This window comes from Epinephelus fuscoguttatus, linkage group LG7 (genome assembly GCF_011397635.1).
Source record: "Epinephelus fuscoguttatus linkage group LG7, E.fuscoguttatus.final_Chr_v1".
Taxonomy (NCBI): domain Eukaryota; kingdom Metazoa; phylum Chordata; class Actinopteri; order Perciformes; family Serranidae; genus Epinephelus; species Epinephelus fuscoguttatus.
In genome coordinates, this window is record NC_064758.1 from 26765266 (window position 1) to 26787825 (window position 22560).

The window sequence follows — 22560 nt, forward strand, 5'->3', positions numbered from 1 at the left end:
TTCTCCCAGTAATGTGACAGAGTAAGAGGGCCATCTGCTGGAAAGAGTGGACAATTCACTTCTACATTTTAACCTCCGGAGACCCTGTGTCCTTATGTGAGGATATCACATGGGTTTACTGCTTCATTCTGCTTAACTTAGACCTGTTGTCCTCGTTTGTGGACACTTTTTTGTGCCATCTAGTGGTAGTAAGAGCAAAATACAGTAATCCGTGAACCGTTCATCTGCACACACTGTGATGCCACACAGCTCATTCAATATCAGCAGAGTTTCCCTTTATATTCATTGTCTTGTGTGGCGATCAGTAGTGATGTGGTGGTTCACTTTTACACTGTGATCTGTAGCCTATAGTTCGGCTTTAGCTTCTAACTATCTTTGTCTTTTTAACCTGTTGTTGCTGCTGAGTCAGTTTGACATCCTGGATATATCCTTCAAACACAGACTGTAGACCCCTCTGTTTGCTTCTCTCTGGAATCACTGTTTCATTGTTCCAAAAATATGATAATATGTCTTCAGGGAGTGCAGTTAGTTACAGTGTGGGCTCCATGCTTACTCCGACAGCTGGTTGGACCATCACAAAGGGGCGGGGCTTAGCGAAAGGTCAGTTACTACACTAAACTGAACACAGGAGCAGGAGTGCAAGAGCTCTGCATTAAATTTAAAAGGCTCAAAAAAGAATTTGTCAACATTCCTGATTTTTGTCCTCTCTGCTGCTGCTTTAGTAATAATGTACACAGGCAAAGCTCATTTTTAAAGCGTGACACATCAGTGAGATTTGTGATATTGGGCTTTATAAATAAAATTGATTGATTGATTTTAAGCGTGACTGATTAATGGTTAGAGAACCATTTCGTGAAGCCTGAAGGCTTGCAGTAGTTTCTACACAGACTCTCATCCAGATGTGACACTTTGCCTGTGTGAAGCTGCAGAGGAAAATGTCTGCGATGGCCGGGAATCGAACCCGGGTCAACTGCTTGGAAGGCAGCTATGCTTACCACTATACCACCATCGCACAGATAAAATGTAGAGTCCGCTGTGAAGTCATCAGTGGAGAGGAGGAAAGTTGCGACGAACGGGAAAGTGAAATGTAAAGTAACCATGTTAGCACCGTGATTATCTAAGACTGGCTGAGCGATAGGCTCCAGACTGTTGGTGCACATCTTGCATTGATAGTTTCTATTTTCATACAGGAGTATGTACAGCTTCTTTCTATGCACCATCTTTTATTCTCTTTTTTGTGCATGAAATGTGTAAGTAGTCACAGAGAGAAGATGTAGGCCTATTTGCATTTGGTATTATATAGTCTATCCCCTGGGTCTTCAACAGGGAGTCCGTGACCCCTAGAGAGTCCTCAGAGTTACTATATGGGGGCCACCAGATGGCCTCTAAATAATCTAAGTAATTAATTAAAGTTTTAGTGAGTAAAATGTGTCTGAAAATCCACATTAATGTGAATCTAATATATTATCAGCCAAGATAAATTAGTCTATTCATAAAACCTATTGGTTAACAGTACACAGCATTTTTGATTGGCTGACTGTTACCCAGGAATCATTAAGCGATCATGTGAGCTAGCTCACGCTACATCACTGTGCGGCACCTGTAATTATTTTTGCATATTAGCCACTTAGCTGTATTACTATGTCAAGTGTACAGACATTCTTGTGTGCCACAATGAATTGTTTCATAACTTTTTAACAGACTCTGACACAGAAACCAAAGTGCAGAGGGTGAGGCTAACGCACCTAGCAATGCTACAACTGCTGCTTAGTTAGCAGCAAGGCAAACAAGAGAAGATATTCAGAACTATCTCAAGTGCAACTCTTTTTTTTAAATATATGTAGGCCTAGTAGGGGTCCCTGCTGTCTGTTTTTGGGCCAAGGGGTCCTTAGCCTGAAAAACTTTGAAGACCCCTAGTCTGTTGCGTTTAATATAATGTATATATAAATGTAAAAAGATTATGCTACATACTTGAAACAGAACAAGGTATTTTTAATTATTGTGAAAAGAATCTGTTTTTGAAGGCTATATTTGAAATGATCATTAAGAATGATAACACATGAAGAGAAGTGTGTGCTGCTGTAGAGTACTGCAGACTATGTATGAATTAAAGTCTTTGCATGAAATATTTGTCTCCAAATTTTGTTACATTCGTGATTTTTTTTACATTATGTCATGAAAAGAAAGTTTTTAGACAGTTATGTAACGATAATAATACCTTTATTTATAAAGCGCTTTTCAAAACAGAGTTACAAAGTGCTTTACATGTCACAAATAACTGATCAAAACATTTTAGTGTATAAAAAGTGAGGAAATAAAAGACAGTTTAAATTAACGTATAACTCAAGTAAAATCAGGAAAGACTCTCCCATAAGATAAAAGCATGTTTTAAGAAGGGACTTAAAAGACATCACTGACTCAGCCGACCTGATTTCCCCAGGCAGATTGTTCCAGAGCCTCGGGGCCCTGACCGCAAACGCTCTGTCCCCTTTAGTTTTCAGCCAGACCTCTGGAACAGACAAAAGATCTCCGCCTAAGTGTGTGGCACTTAGAGGTCAGAGATGTAGCTGGGAGAGAGATCATGAGGAGCCTTAAAAGTAATCAGTAAATTCTTAAAATCTATTCTAAAACATACTGGGAACCTTTGACCTTTGACCTCTTTAGAAAGGGGCTTGATTGATTAGTACATTCGAAACCAAACCTATTTATAGACTGACTGACTTATATTAATCCAGAATAAGTGCATGTGCAAGCTGTGCCACATAGAATTAAAGTTAAGCCTCTGTGTACTGAGTAAATCTGTGTGAACAAAAAAGTGTGACATTAACAAGCAGTAATGCTCTGTCTATGCCTTTAACCAGCAGGCACGCGTTTAACTGTGATTCTAAAACCCACATTGTGCTACTGAATCCCTGCTTCATTACTCAGGAGCAGCTGTAGAGCCAGCAATCATGGAAAGTGCAGTCTTACAGGATATTAAGCTGAATTATTGTCTTCATAATCCGGATCGACAGATTTGGGTTTCAAGAATTAAATGTCATGGTGTAGAGTATCCCTACTCTTATTGGGCTTATTAAGAGGGTCACATCTCCTTCTCTTCTCCAGAGCTGACCTCTGTGGTTGTTGATGTTGTTGGATTGCTGAACAGACTTTTATTGATTTTCTTTTGTTTTTTAAATTTTGTTTGGATGCAATTTGAGCTAAAGTTGACACTTCCAGGAAGCATTTGGATCACTCACCTCATCTACACTGAGCAACATGGAGCATATTCCCCTCCACGATGGAAACTCCTCATCATCTCACAGCTCAATCAACACAGAGCTCCTGTCTCAGAGCGGCTATACAATACTGGCTGTTATCATGGGTGTGTTCTCCGTGGCTGGGATCATCCTCAACCTCCTGGTGATTGTGGTGACAGTGAGGCACAGACAGCTGAGGCAGCCGCTCAGCTATGCCCTGGTGAACTTGGCCATATGTGACCTGTGCTGTGCTGTGTTTGGAGGTCTGCCCACCACAGTAACCAGTGCCATGGGATACTTCAGCCTGGGACATGTGGGCTGCATGTTAGAGGGTTTTGCTGTTGCCTTTTTTGGTGAGTCCATTGATAGATTGCATGTTACTCACAGCTTGGTATGGCTTTATTTGCACAGTGGTGGAAGAAGTAATCAGATGATTTGCCTGAGTAAAAATGCAGCTATGCGAAAAAAATAAATAAAAAAAATACTCCTTTAATTAAGTAATCATGATCCAACAGACACAGTTATATGCAAGATATAAAACTAAAATATCAAATAATATAGAATAAAATTTAATTAAATAAAGTAAAATAAAACAAAATTTAATAAAATAAATCAGCAATTAACTATAAGACACAGTTATACATAACAAGATATAAAAATTAGCAGACAAGAAACAGTTACACGCAAGACATAAGCATTATCAGACAGGACACAGTTATGCACAGCAAGACAGAAGCACTAGCAGACAATGTACAGTCAGTAGTAAAACAGTTTGAATGCATCAAGTGCCACTATACAGACAATAAAATATAAAATAAAATAAAAAAATATATATATAAAAATATCCCCCACACCATTACACCAGCACCAGCAGCCTGAACCGTTGATACAAGGCAGGATGGATCCATGCTTTCATGTTGTTTACACCAAATTCTGACCCTACCATCTGAATGTGGCAGCAGAAATCCAGACTCATCAGACCAGGCGACTTTGTTGAACCTGTGTGAACTGTAGCCTCAGTTTCCTGTTGTTAGCTGACAGGAGTGGCACCTGGTGTGGTCTTCTGCTGCTGTAGCCCACCTGCTTCAAGGTTCGACATCTTGTTGGTTCAGAGATGGTCTTCTGCAGACCTTGGTTGTAACCAGTGGTTATTTGTTGCCTTTCTGTCATCTTGAACCAGTCTGGCCATTCTCCTCTGACCTCTGGCATCAACAAGGCATTTTCACTCAGAGAACTGCTCCTCACTGGATATTTTCTCTTGTTCGGACCATCCTCTGTAAACCCTAGAGATGGTTGTGAGTGAAAATCCCAGTAGATCAGTAGTTTCTGACAGACCAACCGTCTGGCACCAACAACCACGCCACATTAAAAGTCACTTAAATCTCCTTTCTTCCTCATTCTGATGCTCAGTTTGAACTTCAGGAGGTCATCTTGACCATTTCTACATGCCAATGCAATTGCTGTCATGTGATTGGCTGATTAGCTATTTGAGTTAACAAGCAGTTCAGGTGTACCTAATAAAGTGGCCAGTGAGGGTATATATTACATTTTAGATTGTTTTTGATGCATCAATGCAAAGCTAGCATTTTGTAGCTGGCCAAGGTGGAGCTAGTTTTATTATATGCACCTCTGTAGTGTAGTCCAGTGGTTTTCAGCCCAAGGGTCCAGCCCCCTACAATTTTTTTTTACTTTTCTCATATGTCAGCTTTTCTTGTGTAAATTATAAGATCATTTTACCTTTATTTGGCTTGGAAAAGTCATCATGATGGCACCCGAGAGATTTAGAAGGGAAATCACTCTTTGGTGGGACTGCTAACCTCTGAAACGTGACATGAGGTTTCAACTAGATGCTGCTTTTTTTGGGCACATAACGCTTTCATCGTTAACAATGTGCCATATTTTGGAAGATTATAAGGTGTGTTTTATGTTAAATCTTGTTAAAAATAATGAGTAAAGTGGGTCCCTGGGCACAGATATGCAGAAGGCCTCACCACCTTTCCTATATAGGAGCAAGATACACAGACTTTGTGATGGCCATGCCTCTTTTTTAGTCATTATTTTCCATCTTTCTTTAGTCTTTATGCATCTTTTTGTGGTTTTGTGTCTCTGAGGTAATTTTGTGTCTGTTTTGCCATTTTTTGTCTCTTTGCAGTTCCTTTGCATCTCTTCTTCTCTCTTCTTGGTGGTAATTTTAAGTCTCTTCCTGGACAGTAATTTGAGTGACATTTTGCAGATGGAGGCTGTGATGGGCGAGCCTGGGCCTGTGCCCAGTAGGCCTGCTCAGTAATCCATCCATGAATAGAGCTGTGTGGCCAATGTGGTACAGTAAACAGCAAAATATTTCCCCCTGAAACCTAACAAGTGGCACAAAACAGGAATATTAAAAACTGAGCTGAAGTAAATGTTTGTTACTTACTACTACTGAATTTGCATGTCATGAATTGCTATGTCGCAGGATATTTTCCACAAAAAATTAATTGTCTTCATATATTACTTCTTTTTTAGGTATAGCAAGTCTGTGCACAATAGCAGTCATTTCTGTTGAACGCTACATGGTGGTGTGTTATCCCATGGGTGCTGTCCTGTTCCAGACCAGGTACAGAAGTGACCATCAATATTTCACTTGGCAGCATCACCCCGACTACTAATTTTCAATTGCTCCACCAGCATGTGACACACCATCTCTGTTGCCCTCAGACATGCTGTCGCTGGAGTGGTGCTGTCCTGGCTGTGGTCGTTTGTGTGGAACATGCCGCCTCTGTTCGGTTGGGGAAGTTACGAGCTGGAGGGCATCAAGACCTCCTGCGCCCCTAACTGGAACAGCCGGGATGTCGGGGACATGTCCTACATCATCATATACTTTTTCCTTTGCTTTGTTGTGCCATTCTCCATCATTATGGCGTCTTACTCACGGCTCTTGTGGACCCTCCGCCAGGTGAGCGATGTAAATGTTGGGGGCATGTGGGTGCACTCAAAGATGAGTGTACTTCAGTTGCTTGTACCAGCATCATAATCTTACAGGGGCCCTTTTGTTTGTTTTGGAGGGGAAGAGACCTCTGTGGATAATTTGGCTTCTAGTAAAAACGTCCTGAACAATAAACATTGAAGGAAATCTTCAACTGGAGTTTCAGCTTGTTGTAATCTGCAATCCTCAACCCTAAATGCCACTAACTCTACCTAAATCCTTCACACTGTTCCTTGACGTCTTGTGTTTTGGCGTCCTAGGTGACCAAGCTGCAGGTATCCGAGGCCGGCAGCACAAACCGCGTGGAGGTGCAGGTGGCACGCATGATAGTGGTAATGGTGATGGCCTTCTTAGTGACCTGGCTGCCATATGCTGGCATGGCCCTCGCTGTCATCATGGACTCCAGTCTAAATATTGACCCCATCATTGCCACCGTACCTGTTTACTTGGCTAAAAGCAGCACTGTCTACAACCCCGTCATATATATTTTCATGAACAGACAGGTAATCCTCCATCATGCACATGTATATACAAAAAGGAATTTCGGCGTATATAACCATTCGCTATTGCTGACCATGTGCTGTGTGTTTCCAGTTTCGAGCATATGCTGTTCCCACCGTCCTGTGTGGGTGGAACCCGTGGGCCTCAGATCCACAGATGTCTGAGGATGAGACCACGGTCGCTTCTCTCGGCAAGACCCAAAGAGTCTCGCCGAAAGAGTCTTTGAAAGAATGACAGCAGCACCAGATCACCAGAACGACCTTCAGCCATTAGTCTACCCTCTACACTGGACTGCTCGACTGAAAGGACATATGTAGACACACCCAGGATAAAAAAAGGAAGAAGGCAAGATCGTCAAACAAGACTCTCCATGTGTTCAATCTTTTTCCTGCTGCGGCTGTCACCACGTTTTATGTATCCTGACAATAAAGACAACCCCTTTGTCCTCCTCTCTGTCATGGATATTGTTGATCATGTGTTATCCTTTGTGTTTCACCATGACGATTGTGAGAGTTGTCAGATTCTGGGTGGAAAGACTAAAAGTTTTGAAGATTAAAGATTCAAATCCAAGATATTGTGTGATGTCAGATGTCAGATGTTCTCTCTCCTCCCCTCAGAGTGGGATGCATGTAGTGGAGTGTGATTGAATGTTGCAAGGCAGGTGGTGTGTGCCGATTGGGCTGTCCGCAGAGATTGCTGTCACCGGATTGGTCCAATGCAGGACAGAGGATTTTTAAACCACCAGCTGAAGCTCTCCCCTCCTTTTCACTCTTCCACTACCAACAGAAATTGTTTCTAAGTACCTGCTAGCAAAGAAAATCTTGATTTTAGTAGACTAGTGTGAATATTTTGATAACTTCGTCATTTAGGAATGTTATTTGGTCATTGTTTGGCTGAGCAGGTGAGTTGAGTTTTGTTTAACAGTTTACTTTTTAGAGTTATGAGTGGGTTTTTTGTTTGGCAATGCCATGATGTGTGTTTCTGTCATCAGGAGTCTAGCGAGCCCTCACTGACAGAGCGACAAACTTGGAGATGACACATCGTAAAGGCATGGATAGTCAGTGTTGAATCAGATCTGCCTCCAGGGCCTGGGTCTAAACACAACACGCTCCCCGTGATCCTGTGGACGCCGCCATTGTTGTTGTTGCTTGCCGGCCGGCTTGTCGGTATTGCCAGATCTTGAGAGAGAAACAAGCAACCAGGGCTATGGAACAAGCCCAAAAGAAGCAACTATCATGTGTTTAAATAACTTATTAGACGGAGAGAAAGGTGATGTTTAGAGAGCAAGCCCAAATAAGCAACTCCACTTTAGAAACAAGCCCAAAGTCGCGGCCAATAAGCAGACCTGGCAAGAAGCAACCCTGCGGGTTGTCCTCCTCACATTTCTTCTGTCCTCCTGGGTGCTGACGTGGGACGTATCCCGCCTCTCATTGGCTGATGCTCTTTGTCGTGTCAGGCTTCTCCAGTTTTCTAGCATGCCAGATATCCAGTCCCAGTCTCAGACGAGGGGGCGACTTGCTTGTAGGCTTGTTCACACATGAGGACTCATCGTGGCAGACTATCTGCCGACTCACCTCCTACCCAAGGTGGCTCTCAAGATCCTCTGAGGCCTCAAAATCGTGAATCGGTGAAAATCGTATAATGTGTAACTGGGAGTGGGAAAGGTAGGGAGTCGCAGCATGTTATATCTAGGTTCCCCTACACCGGAGACATAACAGTATTGGCATTAATAGTAGAATGAACAAACCAAACACTGGCAAGACATTGGGTCATTTGTGCTTTCGTGTGATGACCCAAACAGTGTCACAAAAAAAAAACTGTAATGTCAATCTGCTTTATTCGGCGTTTATGATGGTTTTAATCACTTCATCTATTTGCTTTTGAGAAGAAGAGATCTCCTGAACACTGAAAGACTCCTAACCAGGAGGATAGCGACTACTATCAATTAAAAAAAGCTGAGCAGAGGCTGAGTGGGCTCTTTACTGTGATTCGTTCAATAAAGTCCATGCTTAAGTCCAACGTTGCGTTTTTATGGTGATTTATTAAACAAACTAATGAGATAAGTAAAGCAAAATGAGATGAATTATGTCTTGTGATTACGTGATATCATACCGTTACGTGAAAAAATATCGGAGCCAACACTCACCCTCTTTGCCTGTGAATGAACAGGGAAAATAATGTGAAACCACACCCACACCTGTGCCACTTACTACCGGAAGTGAAAGTGACAAAACGAAAGTGTAGTTCTTACGGGGAGTTCATGCTTGGCACATGGGAGAAGTTTCAGCTGGTTGCAATCTGCATCCTCACCACTAGATGTCTCTAAATCCTACATACTGCTTGTTTTAATACTAAATTTTTCACATCTTAAAATTCCATTTTAGTCATGTTAAACGTTAAAAAGTGAAGAGAGTGTTAAAAAAATCCCTTTAACACAAATAAAAGTATTTGCTCTGACTTGTTACATACTTAACCCACAGCTGAGAAGCAAATTAAGAAGAGATGAGGATTTGCAGCGAACTGCCAAAGCCCTGTAATGATGAACAATGAGTATATATATGTAGTTGATGATGTAATCTGTCACACTAGTTGGCAACATTTGCTCAAAGGACTTATGACAAGGAATAAAGTAATTACATGATTTTTATTATTTTTTTTCATTAGGTGTACACATCCCCTTTTGCTTCTTAAGGTCTGTGCTCAAACATGGTACACACTTCGCACAAAGACCTTTGTCACCTTTATATGACCTTTATGGCTTTCATTGATAAAAATCAAAATAATCAGTGTGTTATACTCCTTTGAACATGATACTTCACTCCAGCCTTTTGGATCCAGCATGTTAAACAGCAAGAAAAAACACACACGAAAAAAAAAAAAACCTGTCGTCACTTTAGTCAAGTCTCACAGTTTGATCATTCACAGTCATTTCTCCCTCTCTAAAGAAACACAAATGCAATCATACTCTTCCTATTACCTTGGCTTTTTTATTGATTACAGAAATATTGCTATGACTTTCATTAAGGAAAAGCAAAAAAAGAAAAAAGAAAAAAGCCAGAGTGTGAATAGCTGTATCAAACCTGTACACTTTTGTATATACAGAGTGAGGGATCATCTATGTACATGCTACATACTGTCACACTCTGGGTAAATAAGTAGTCCTTCTGACAGGCAAAGACGAGGGATCACTTCACCCTTTGTGAATCTACTTCAGAGAAAGATGTGGAAGTGACCCGAGGTCGGCGCCTGAGGAACGGGAGACTCCAGTCTACACTCACAGGCCATCTCTCAGATACAGTACATGTTGACAAGTCAACTGATTGGTGTGTGGAACAGTTGTGTGCTTGAACACCTGGTGCTTGGGGAGGCTTGACTTTGGTCCTGTTGTTTCTGGCAGCCTGTGACAATATAAGCGGGAAACAACAGTGTGTCTGAGTGCCTCAAGTCCTGCTTAATACTCCGAGATGTTAGCACCCAGTTATACAGGCTACGCAACAGTTGTAACTGCACTGTACACACCTTGAAGCTGAGTCAGATTTGTCATACAAACTATCTGGTCCCAATGCTGGCAGCACATGACATTGCTGCTGAATAATGTGTTGTCACTGTCTTCATCTTATTTAAGAGCACAGTCTCCAGACTGACTGAGGAGCCACTACAGGTTAATGTGGTGTGAAGAAAAATCATGTAATAAGCTCATGTCCCATGCACAGTTCAAACCAACTATTCTTTTTCCGGCAGCAGCTATTTCACATACCAACTGAGTGTTAAATACACAAACATGCTTGAAGAAGATGACAAGTGCAGACATGGGTTAGGTAGTCACTGAACAGCAATATCATGGTCAAATGAACAGAGTGTGACACAGACGACTGACAGGTTGATGCTGAGAAACGATTCTTCTCCCTCACGTACAGTTTGCACCAGCTTTGGGGTTTCGGGCCACGTTCGAAACACTGCTCTACTGGGGAGACGTACAAGACCGGCTGCGCCTCACAGCATCCACAAAACGACACTAGCAATAAGTCCTGAGCTCAAGGAATGTGCAACACGTCCCCAGCCAGTCGCCGCACTGTTCCGGTGGGAACACAGTAAAGACTGAGAACAGCATCCTGGAATTATCATTGCTTCTGACACGTAAAAAGTATGCTCATATATACAGGAAAAAAAAGAGTAAAAATAAATGCAAGTGGAGTCGGGCAGGAGAGGTTCGGGGTTGTCCAATGGTCTACTCGTGGTCTAAAGAGGTAAAATCAGGTGCAAGGAGAACGTTTTTGAACATCAACACCTGAACGTCACACAACAGATCAAGACAACTTCTGAGTCAAGGCAAAAGAGGAGAGGGGGGGCGTCTGAGAATAAGCACGTGAGGATTTGTACACTTCCTTTATCTCTCCGTCCTTACAGGTCGTCCTTGTTGCGGACTGAAACAGGTGCAGCGTGGTGGTCTTTACAGCATGTGAGCAATGTGACAAATGCAGTTACTGTCTCCTACTGGTTTGTGAGTGTTTTTAAATCGCAGTGTAGTGTCCAATTCCAGAGGTGAAGGTAAAAACATCTGTCCTACGTGGTTAGTGAGTCATTGTTTTGCTTTTTTTTTTGGTTTGTTACTTTGATTCGTCTTCATTCTATTATCTAGCATGTACTTTACATCCTACTCTGCTCGAGTGACTGATGAGGTAACGTAATGACAGCCACCCTGACCTCTACTGGACAATAAGGTGCTAAAGTTTATCTTTGTAAACTCCACTGATCTACACACTCTTAACTTTCAAGTGAATCATAAGTGTGTGTGTGTGTGTGTGTTATAGAGAGATACAGAAAGAGAATGAGAGAAAGAGAAAGAGAGAAATTGTGTGTGTTGTTTGTGTAATAAAGGGCCAAGAGGTTAGGCGAGGGGTTTAGGGTTGAGGTGCAATATTCAGAGTTTGGATTCAGGCTGAGGCGTGTTATGAAACAAAAAAAAAGCAGAGTTCTACAGCTCAGTCTCTTTATGTACAACAACAGTCCAAACTAAATAAAAATAAAAGCGCAAAAGAGAAAGTGACAGGTTTCCTCTCTCTCTTTCCTCGCCTTTGAATCGTATCTCACTCCTCCGTCCTCACAGCTCACTGATGCAGCAAGTTCTGTTCAAAAAAAGAGCCGAGTCGGCCCACGTCCTGAACGCTGCCCTCTTCTGGACAGCAGCGGTAGTAGCAGCAAGGAGAATCTTGTACTCTCCCACCATTCCCCCAGAATCTCCGCACTTCTCTCGTCACTTATTTTTCTGTCTTTAGGGTTGAGCTGAGTCTTTATTTTTTTTTTTTAATCGTCAAGTATGAATTCTTCAACCTAAATTCTGTGTGGTTTTGTTTCCATGTTGGTGTGTACGTGTGTGTTTTCTTCTTCTTCTGTGTGTGTGTGTGTGTGTGTGTGTGTGTGTGTGTGTGTCTGTGTGTGTGTCTGTGTGTTTTTGCGGCAGGGTGTGTGTCGCTCCTTCAGTGTGTGTGTGGCAGGGTCAGTGAATGTATGTCTGACAGGACAGCTCCATGTGTCACCGTCCTCCTCACCTCAGCGCCCCCGCCAGCACTAAAACAACACACTCTGCCTCCTGCTCTTCCCCTGGGCTGAGAGACAGACAGAGAGAGACACACACAGAGACACACACAGAGACACACACAGAGAGACAGAGAGAGAGAGAAGAATGTGAAAAAAAAGGTTTGCATTTCATTTGGACACAAAAGCACACACCACCACACGCCCACACATTTCACTCCATGCCAGCAACACATTGCTCACACTATATGGCCAAAAGCAGCAAATTAAAACATTTCAGAGCCTGGAACTGTCACGTTTGCCATTTTCCTCAAAGATTACTTCAATGATTAATTCATTATTAAAACAGTTGTCAATGTATCTTCTGTTCCAAAACCGTGGGCATTAATGGGCTGCTATGACAGCCTTCAATCTTCTGGGAAGGCTTTCCAGATTTCTGGTTGCAGGGATTTGCTCCCATCAGCCACAAGAGCTTAGTGAGGACAGGCGCCGATGTTGGGTGATAAGATGTGTGTCACAGCGGGCGCTCCAGTTCCAAACAGTGTTTGATGGGGTTGAGGTCATGGCCCGTATTGGTTAAACTGCTAATAGTGAAATTTTGGACATTGATTTTGGTGAATGTTGCAACCATTTTCAGTGTTATCGCTCTATTGAATAGGCGTTAGTGGTGGTTATCAGCGTTACAGATACAGGGGCATGCAAAAGTTTGGGCACCCCTTTACAAATCTTTTTTGTACTGTGAGTAGTTAAGTGAGTAGAAGATGAACTCATCTCCACAGGCTTCAATATTTTAAGCAAGATTGCTTTTTAATTTATTTCTTACAGTCCCTCAGTGGAAATGAAGCTTTTATTTACGTTATTCAACACAGATAAGAAACAATACATTGTGAAACAGTGAAGCCTCCACAAAAATAACATTTTATGACTTGTGTGTTATTTATCGTGGCATCATATGAGCAGAGGAAATCTCTCTCAGTATTCGCTAGGCTAATTTATACAATGTAAAATGCCAGAGCCTTGTGCTAATAATGTTAGCATGTCATATTTGTTTGGAAAACATGTTTAGAATAAGATAGTTGTTTTGTATGTGAACCTGCTGTAATGGAGAAGAATTTTGTAACGTTACCTCTGTTAAATGCTGCTGTTGTCCAAGGCTTCATGTGAGTAGAGGAAAAGTATGCTAGCTACTAGGCTAATTTATACAATGTAAAATGCCATAGGCTTGTGCTAAAAACATTAGCATGGTGTATTTGTGGGGAAAATGTGTCCAGCAAAAGACAAATGCTTTGTCTGTGAATGCTGCGAGTTATAATAAGGCTGATTTGTGTACGTATGTTCACATGTAATCAACTATACTTCACAGCACTTCACAGAAACCCTGTCGCCGCTCACTAGTGTTTTGGAGGTGTAACTGTTGTGCAGCTGCATGTTTTCAAATGGGGGAAGTAAATCCCCGTCTTTGCATTTTATTTTGATCACAGTCTGTTTTTATGAAACTGCTTGTGACATCTCAAATGTGGCTTTGACTTGCAGCTGAACACATGTTGCCCATTTCTAGAAAATACCAAGATATATATCGTGTATCGCCAGTCAGCCTGTAAATACCAGGATATGAATTTTCGTCCATATCGCCCAGCCCTACTTTGAGGATATCTGCTGTCAGACTTGCAGGTTCCATATGCAGACTGTTTTGGCCTCCCATGCCTTGTTACAGTTGCTAACACAAGAATGGACTTAAGCTTTTTTAGGCAGGGGCCTAACGAAGGGTAAAATTTGGATCATACAGCTCTATAACTTGTAACACTGCTTATAATTTCATGTTGCTGAAGCTAAATTATACTTACCAGTAACTGTTACACACTGCAATAAAACAAGCAACCCATATACATGCTGATAGAGAATGCATTTGTAACACACAACCAACCAAACACACACTGCACCAAACCCTCACTTACAGACTCAACAAAAAGGCTACATCTCTCGCTGCAGAAACCTAAACAGGACTGCAAATGAAAAGAATCAAATGACTTGATCCCCATTCTCTGATCACAGTCTTTTTCTTTAATGAATATGTCGTTGCTCCTTTCATCCCTGAAATAAACGCTGGGAGTGGCTCACTCTGAGAAAAGGAGGATTAGGTAAGTGAAAGCTGAGATGATGCAGGTGAGTGCAGGGCTTGAAATGTGAGGGGAAGGCCAGTAGGAGCAAGAATGGACAGAGAGAGGGGAATTAACAAAATAGAGACGAGGAAATAAAACAAAACTAAAGCTATAGGGATGTGAGTTTAAACAGGTAACAAATAATGTATTGTTTTGGTTGAGGGAATGCAATGATGGAAGTGAAATGTACCAGCATTTAGTCCAGTTCAGCAACTGCGAGAGCCATACGTTAAAGTGGGACAAAGTGCAAATGGACAGAGGAAAAGAGGCCAGGTGACAGCCAAGGAGGACTGAACAGAAGACAGACAGAATGAAAGAGACCGTATTTACCAGAACGGTAGGGGCCACTCAGCCAGTGGAAGTGGAGGAGAGATTGTGACTCTGAGCCCTGGGATTGGCTGCTTCTCTCTGGAAGTACTGCGAGGGTGCAGAGCCTAGCCTATGGGCCATCGCTTTTTTAGGGTTAGGGGAGAAGGGGGGAAGGTTGGGAATATTGAGGTGTTACGGAGGAGTTGGAGCGGGGCACACAAGGGAGGTAGAAAGGATTAAGGAGAAGATGAACATTGCGAGAGAAGAGAGCATGGGTACCAAGAAAGAGAAGGGACAGTTTATCAGAACAAGACACAGAGGCAGCGGAAGCAGGAAGAAAGAGACACACACACAGACTGACTGTGATAGAGACAGAAACACTGAAGTCAATCTAAGCATTATGGCAAAAGGGAACATCAGGTGTGCACAATAAATGTATAGTGGTTCAGACGAAGGTAAAAGTCATAGTTGTGCAAGTGCTAACTCAATGGCTGGGCGTCCGACTTTCTTTGGTTAACATCTTTTATATGTGTATGTTAGCTTAAAGCTGTGGTAGGCCGTTTAATTTTCGCATTATTGGGCAAAAAAACCCATAATAAACCTTGAGCATATTGTAATTTAAGTGGTCTAATAGAAAACCTGACTCCTGCACATCTTCTTGGCTCTGTTTTAAGGCTAGAAAATCTTTTCTGTGATGGGATGCTTTGGACAATCACAGGTCATTTCAGAGAAACAGTGTTCCGATTGGCTGTACTATAAAACAATTCAACAATAGAAAATCTTGCAGGGAAAGTTGCCATTCCAGCATTGGCAGCAACTGCCTACACTGCATAGCAATCCAAAAAGGAAGACGGACTTAACAGGAAGCGAGTCTAAAGGAGAGTATGACAATAAAACGAATAAAACGCGTGTTGCTAATAGTTCAGCGTTATGCTAACTGGGGCCAAAGGCTCATGGCTGCGGCTTCATGTTCACAATTTTGTAGCTAACATTAACGAGTGCCTGAATCACAGTGTATCCTCCACCTCACTGACTGCCGCTACAGACTACTTCACAAAGGGGAAAGCGGATAGCAGCTTAACAACGAACCCCTGGTCAGTGGCTGCAGCAACCAAAAACCAGACAGCCCAAACCCCAACTCAAGACCGGACAACCCCAGACTTCCTTTTGCTATTCCACAGGTCAGACCAATGACCACCAGCCCACTATGACACCCTGCGCTGGTTGGATTTGAGTGCTGGCTGAATTCGAGCAGCTACAGCCACCAACTGAAGCTCCATCCCCAGAGCTGCTGCCTTCTCTCCTATCAGGAAAGTGGTCCACATTGCTGGGGGGTGAGATGGAGGCACAGTGGGGTGGGTAGCTGTCTAATTTGTGGTCTGATAAACAAAGAGAGCGAGACACAGAGGGGCTGAGCAAATGAGCTGTGGGCAACTCCACGATGAAATACGATTGAAGAAATCAAAGTATGGGAAACACCGGGTTACTTTATAAAGTGCGTGCATATGTTCGTGGTTGTCCGGTGGGAGGGGCTTGGGACGGAGAGAGGAGAGCTGCAGGAGGAGGTTGAATTTTCAAATTCTGGCATTTTTTTGCCTTCTAGATATCTGCCTACCCCAGCTTTAATGTTTATGATACCCTATAGTCCCGTTTCCACCAAACACTCGGTATGGTACCTTTGGAACCAAAAGTAACCCTTCAGACTGGTACACACTCCCTAGTGTTTCCACTGCCAACAGTACCCTTAAATGTGGCGGGGTTGTTGTAAATCACTGCTCCGTCCAGCACTCGCTGTATTGCCTCATTACAGGTGACACAGATGGAAGTCTGCGCCCCGTTTATCGTCCACAGAACGATAATGTATATGTCCAGCTATCATGGATTGTTGGCAGGATGTTGCTGTGTGCATGCTAATATTTGCTAGTAAGCACTAAGCATATAGTGCGCTGTGATTAGTTTGCAGGTATTTGGCCATTAAGTACAAGGAAGTGTTGGACAAGTTACACTTCTGACCAGATGGTGGTGCTAGATGGAAAGATAAGGGATTACCAAAGTGGTTACAACTCATCCTGAAGGGGGACATGAACACTGGCACCACGTTTCATGGCAGTGCAACCAATCGTTCTCAAGACATGTCGCTCAAAACCACAAATGTGAACCTCATGGCGGTGCTTGAGAAAGAGTCAGGGGGGCATCAAAGTCATTGGGATTCATCATACGTGAAACACAAATGTCTTTATAGACATGGACTAATGTGTGTTGCAGTAGCTGTTGTAAAAATTGGGAAGTGGAGATCTGTATGTAGTGCAAGCACAAACCTGGCGATAGACTGGGAATTTGTGTGTGACATGTATGACCACGCAGAGACATGGGACACGACATTAAGCAAACAGAGAGAAAAAGAGCGAGAAGAGGACGAGGACAGGGAGCAAGACCTATTCTCTATCATAATCCCTCTTTTTCTGCTTTTTCCTCCTCTATTATTTTTGTCTTTGAGGACTTACTTGACTCTGGGTAGACTGAGGATCTCTTCCCTGGGTCTTTCTGGAGCTGAATGCCTTTTACAGAGAAGATGGATGCAGCTGGAAACAACAAAAAGGGGGTTGGTGAGACAGTACTTGTAGATTACATGTGTATGTTCAACATGTCAGACTGCGTGTACTCACTGTCCGCCAGGTTTTGAACCTGCTCGCCAAAAGTTCGGAAATATGAGTGTCTGAGAGCGTCCTCGGCTGATACCCGCTTCTTAGCCTCAAACTACAGACACGTGGAGACAAAGAGGGGATATAAAGATGGGATTGTTAGTTTTTAATCCAATGCATTTTGGGTAAAAATCAAAAGTTTTCATTATGGGCAATGTTTGTTACCTGTAGAAGCACTGAGAGCAAGTCGTGACCATCGTTGTCTATCCTGTGCCACAGAAAGAGAGAGGAAAAGTGGGGGGGTGGGGGGGTGTAATTGAGTGGAAGTGGAGTCAAATGCTGACCTAAGCCATATAGAGCAGTGTAGTGTTCCTGCCATTTCAACAGAGGCGGAAACACTTGACCACTGAAAATCTATCATCTTGTTACATCTAACGTATCACAGTCACTTAAAGGATAGGTTCACAGTACTCAGGTGCCCGTGTGAACATTGCAACGGGTTTTGCTGGCTGAACTCATTCCTCTTGTCCATAATGGCCATTAGAGGTCCATTCCCAAATCAATTTTAATGCAAGTGATGGCATACAAAATCCACAGTCCTCATTCTGTGTAAAAATAAACTTCAAAGTTTAGCTGAGGTGAATATGAATTAGACAAACCAAGCGTTTACAGAGTCTTTTCAGTACAAAATTCCCTCTTTATGTTATGATTCTTCCACCCTAGCTCCACAGCGAAAGGTGACAAAAAGAGGGAATCTCAAACTGTGTAAGAAATCTATTTTATTTGTCAGATTTAAAAGGCTGAAGCCCATTTATTAGCTTCAGATATATAACCTTTATTTCTTCTCGAGAGACATTGAGGTTACCCTCATTTTCAGTGCCATTGAGTTGACAAGCCATTAAAATATTGACAGTGATTACACACAACAATATATATTTAACAAGAAAGACAGTCATCTGAAACAATTACAATTAGAAACACAATTATCTATGATTAAGGTCTAAACTCTAAACTCTGTGAGTGAAGAGAGTGTGTCTAATTTCAGGATGTGTTGTAGTGCGTTCCAAGAGCTAGGGGCATCATAACAAAAGGCAGTCTTGTCAATACTTGTACAGACTCGAGGAACTTTGAGTAGCAGCAATTCAGCTGAACCGGTCATGTAAGTGCCTGAGTTCCACTCCAACAAATTTGCAATATACGGTGGTAATTTGCCTAGAAAGGCCTTAAAAATATATCAAAGCCAGTGCCTCTTGCGCCTTTCCTCAAGAGAGGGCCAACCAACTTTTTCATACAGAACACAGTGGTGAGTATCATATTCATCACCAGTAATAAATCTAAGGGCTGAATGATAGACCGATTCCAGACGCTTCAAAGTTGAGGCAGCAGCATGCCTATAGATAATATCACCATAATCCATAACAGACATAAACAGTGCTTCAATTATTACTCTTCTTGAGAGCACTGGGAAACAAGATTTGTTTCTGTACAGAAAGCCAATTTTTTGTCGCAACTTTAAAATAAGTTCATTAATATGATATTTGAATGAGAAATCCTCATGTAGCCAGTTGCCAGGATATTTGTACTCTGTGACTCTCTCGATTTCTGAGCCAGTTTTGGTGTATAAATGCACACTATTGAAATCAATGTTTTTGGCTCGGGTAAACAACACGTATTTTCCACAGATAAACTGTGGAATGGACTTTTGCAAATAACAAGGGTTGTGGATTTTGTTTATCTCCACCAGACTTAAGCCCAGCGTTTGGTCGTGAGTGTGTGAATGTGTGAGTGTGTTTCTGACGACAGCTAATCTTACAGACGACAGGAACAATAAACCTAATATTTTGACTGTATGCTCATGGACCTCTCTTTGTTGATTCATGATTTAATACAAACTTATCATCTCATAAAAATAGGTACAGTGTGGAACCCTGCATGAAGTATAATCCAAATAAAAAACAAAGATCTCTATGTGCACAGTTGCGCTCAGGAACGTTACCATTAGCCTTAGAGACTGGAAGGTTTAATGCCACCCCAGGGGAGGACAGAATTTATTTGTTGTGTAATTTAGGTGAAGCTGCACCTAGATAAAGCACTAAAAAAGATACTCAACACTGATCTTCCTTTGCAATTTTCTACATTATTTTTAGGATGTATGGATTTTTTTTTGGTGTTTTGATATCTGCTTGCAAGAAAGCCCTCACAAGGCGCTGGTTGCTTCCTGAACACCCCACATTGGAGGAGTGCATAGATATTGTAAATTATATTTATGTTATGGAAAAGATTACTTTTTCTCTTCATCTTCAGAAAAATGGGTTCATTAAATTCTGGGCAAAGTGGGTGAAATACATAAAACCCTTATGACCTGATTTTGTGGCAGTACCAAATACCCTATGATGTTTAGTCAAGCAAACCTCATTGACTGCTATTTTATTTTTTTATTTTTCTGTCTCTTTCATCCCTCCTCCCCGACCTATGGCGCTTATATGTACACTTAATCTCTCCCAAAATGTTCTACAAAGTTCTTAAATTGTGGAAAAAAATTTGAACAGCAGGAGAAATTATTTAATCATATTTTCTGTTTTGCTTTGTAAACTGCTGTCGGAAAATGAAAGGATATCACAGAAGCTGCAAGACACTTAGGTGATGCACTTTTCTGGACATATGTGACTATTCTACATAATTCAAATAAACACAGAATCCCTAAAACACACACGCAGCCATGGCACAGCTACACACCTGGGTGCGTGGTTGACGAGAGGCTCTGCGTGGTATCGTGGGAAGTTGTACGTCTTAAACTCTTCACTGGTGGTGATACCAGGCCAAGTCTCCTCTGTAGGAGTACCTGTTGAAGATCAAGACCATCAGTCGACATACCATGTAGACACACACGCACACACCCATGCATCAGTGTTACAAGAGCAAATGCTCATCTGAATCCACTGGTGTTGTCTCACCAAGGATGCGAAATATGAGGTGAAGCTCGTCCTCCACAGTCGATCCAGGAAAGAGAGGTCTGCCAGTGATCATTTCATAAAAGATGCAGCCCACACCCCTGGACAAAGACACAGAGACAGTGGAATAACACAAGTTAACAAGTGGCTTCAAAAACCTGATTTGTCATAGGACACAAATATGAATACAGATACATGTGTTGAGTTTCAAAATATCAACAGTGACAACAGCCAAAGAAAAATCTGAGGGGCAGCTTGGAGAATTGACAGTAGCACTTAAGGTGAGAAGAAAAGTAAGAAAAGGGCATTTAGAAAGAAGACAGGCACACGGGGGTAGCTGTATGTCTTTTTCTCTACACTGTGTGTATTTGCTGTAGATGTGTGTTTGCTTACCACATATCAATAGGTGTAGAATACTCAGTGGAGCCCAGAAGCACATCTGGTGGTCGGTACCATAGTGTTACGACTTCGTTGGAGTAGGTCTTTGTAGGGACAGACTTGGCTCGTGCCAAACCTTCATTCAAACACAGAAAATGACATTAATGTACGTAATATAAATAATGTACCTGTTAGAGCCCTTTAGAGCAAGTCCTAGTTTCCTATTATTTTTGAGTCACGTTAATGCACCACCTGACCTGGCATCTCGGGAACCTTTAATCAAAGGCAGGTGTGCTCAAGCGAGAGTGGAGCGTGGAAGATGCCACAGGGGTTACAATTTTGTTTTCCTTTTTTTTTTTTTTTTGAACGTGACAGTCAAGACAATCAGTTAGCGCCATCTTGCAACTCACACATCCTGCAAATCAGTCAATTTCAGGCACGCTGTGAGTAACTTGAGTAATAAAAACAACCCAAACATATGGGTGCAGTATAACTTATCTGAGGTAATTACATCATAAACCCTACACCGGCATGCGCTCTTCGCTCTCTTGATACTCGTCTCCCTGTCATTCCTTCAGTAAATAAAAAATCAGTAGGCTTCAGATCACTGACCTACAGTGACCCTGATCTCTGGAAAACTTTCCATTACACGTCAAAGAAGCAACAATAACACCCTTTTTACACTGATGTTTTTAATATGGCTGCTTCACTTTAATCTATATTATTTATTATATTCAAACATCCCCTTTAACATGGTTGTTTTATTTTTATTATTTAGTTTTATTATTTTGTCTGCTGTATGTTTAATTCTACTGTAAAGTGTTAGTGATCATGCCTCATACTGATTCTGCACTTTAAATAAAATCAATTGACTGATGTATTATGTACAAAGAGGAACTGCACAACACTACAGTATGTAGTGCACAGTGTGTCATGATTACCTACAGAGGGCAGTGTTGAGTGGTTATTCATGTCAAACCATGCTGTCCTGTTGGGTTTATGGCCTTCAGGGGGCGCTAGTGGGTCTTTCAGAATCTTGTAACTGTTTTATAATACTTTTTTTTTTACTATAAAATAATCACACACTCTGTAAATTACCAGCTAATTCTACTAAAAGTATGTAGAACTGGGGGCTCCATCTCCACCTTCAGCTTTATAGACAAATGTTTAGCAACCAAGGAGAATGTGATCAGGCGAATTTGTTCTGTGTCAACTCTTTTTCAGATTCGTTCAGTATGAAGTGTGTGTTAATCGCTGTTTTTATTCTAGCTTTCATAGTGTAGACTATGATGAAAAGTCAAACCAATATAGGAGGTGTAAAGACAATATACAGGACTGATGTAAGTGGTGATATACCAAAGTCTGCCAGTTTGAGCTCTCCTTTTTCATTGATGAGGAGGTTCTGGGGTTTGAGGTCTCTGTGGAGGACCTTTCTTCTGTGGCAGTACGCCAGACCTCGCAACAGCTGGAATAGGAATATCTGGAGAGGAGAGGGGAATTAGAGGAGATTGTTCGCTGAATACTTGTTATACATTAAACAGCAGCAAGCAGCCATGTAATTCCTCTGATAGCAAAAGTCTGCAGCATTATTTTAACACAGCTAACACAGCTACTGCCACAGTCTAAAGTACAAATCAAGACAAAATGGACGCTGTAACCAAACATAATCCTAAATTGCAGTTGCTGAAAATACGATTATATCCACCAGCAACCCATTTATTCCTCCGGAATTCTATTAAGTGCTGAGCAGACGTATTACTTTGCATTACCTTGACATTGTGAACACTCATGATGCTCCCACAGTCATCCATGTACTGCTTCAGATCTTTCTCCTGATGGGAGACAGAAAAACAAAGATTAGTATAACCCGCTCTCTAAAGA

At 41.9% G+C, this 22560-nt stretch overlaps 2 protein-coding genes and 1 non-coding gene across 8 annotated transcripts in view; 1 reads left to right on the forward strand and 2 right to left on the reverse strand.

Annotated features, from left to right (window-relative positions):
- Positions 1-940: 940 nt before the first annotated feature.
- trnag-ucc (transfer RNA glycine (anticodon UCC)) lies at positions 941-1012 on the reverse strand. Its single transcript has one exon. It is a non-coding gene; the product is annotated as a tRNA-Gly (tRNA).
- A 2246-nt stretch (positions 1013-3258) lies between these two features.
- On the forward strand, positions 3259-6972 carry parapinopsina (parapinopsin a). Its single transcript, XM_049580952.1, has 5 exons — positions 3259-3592; positions 5745-5835; positions 5937-6174; positions 6465-6707; positions 6799-6972. The coding sequence occupies exons 1-5, from the start codon at positions 3259-3261 to the stop codon at positions 6937-6939; spliced, it is 1047 nt and encodes a 348-aa protein (XP_049436909.1). The 3' UTR covers positions 6940-6972.
- Positions 6973-9672: 2700 nt separating this feature from the next.
- The window catches only part of LOC125892239 (cyclin-dependent kinase 17-like), a 59438-nt gene continuing 46550 nt past the window's right edge, over positions 9673-22560 (reverse strand). For all 6 annotated transcript variants that reach the window (XM_049582125.1, XM_049582123.1, XM_049582124.1 and 3 more), the window contains 9 exons: positions 22449-22511; positions 22036-22159; positions 20695-20815; positions 20305-20402; positions 20087-20192; positions 17576-17618; positions 17375-17465; positions 17213-17290; positions 9673-12311 (listed from right to left, as the gene is read on the reverse strand). In XM_049582125.1, coding sequence (XP_049438082.1) covers positions 12274-12311; positions 17213-17290; positions 17375-17465; positions 17576-17618; positions 20087-20192; positions 20305-20402; positions 20695-20815; positions 22036-22159; positions 22449-22511 — 762 coding nt within the window. In that variant the 3' untranslated portion in view covers positions 9673-12273. The remainder of the gene's footprint in view (positions 12312-17212; positions 17291-17374; positions 17466-17575; positions 17619-20086; positions 20193-20304; positions 20403-20694; positions 20816-22035; positions 22160-22448; positions 22512-22560) is intronic.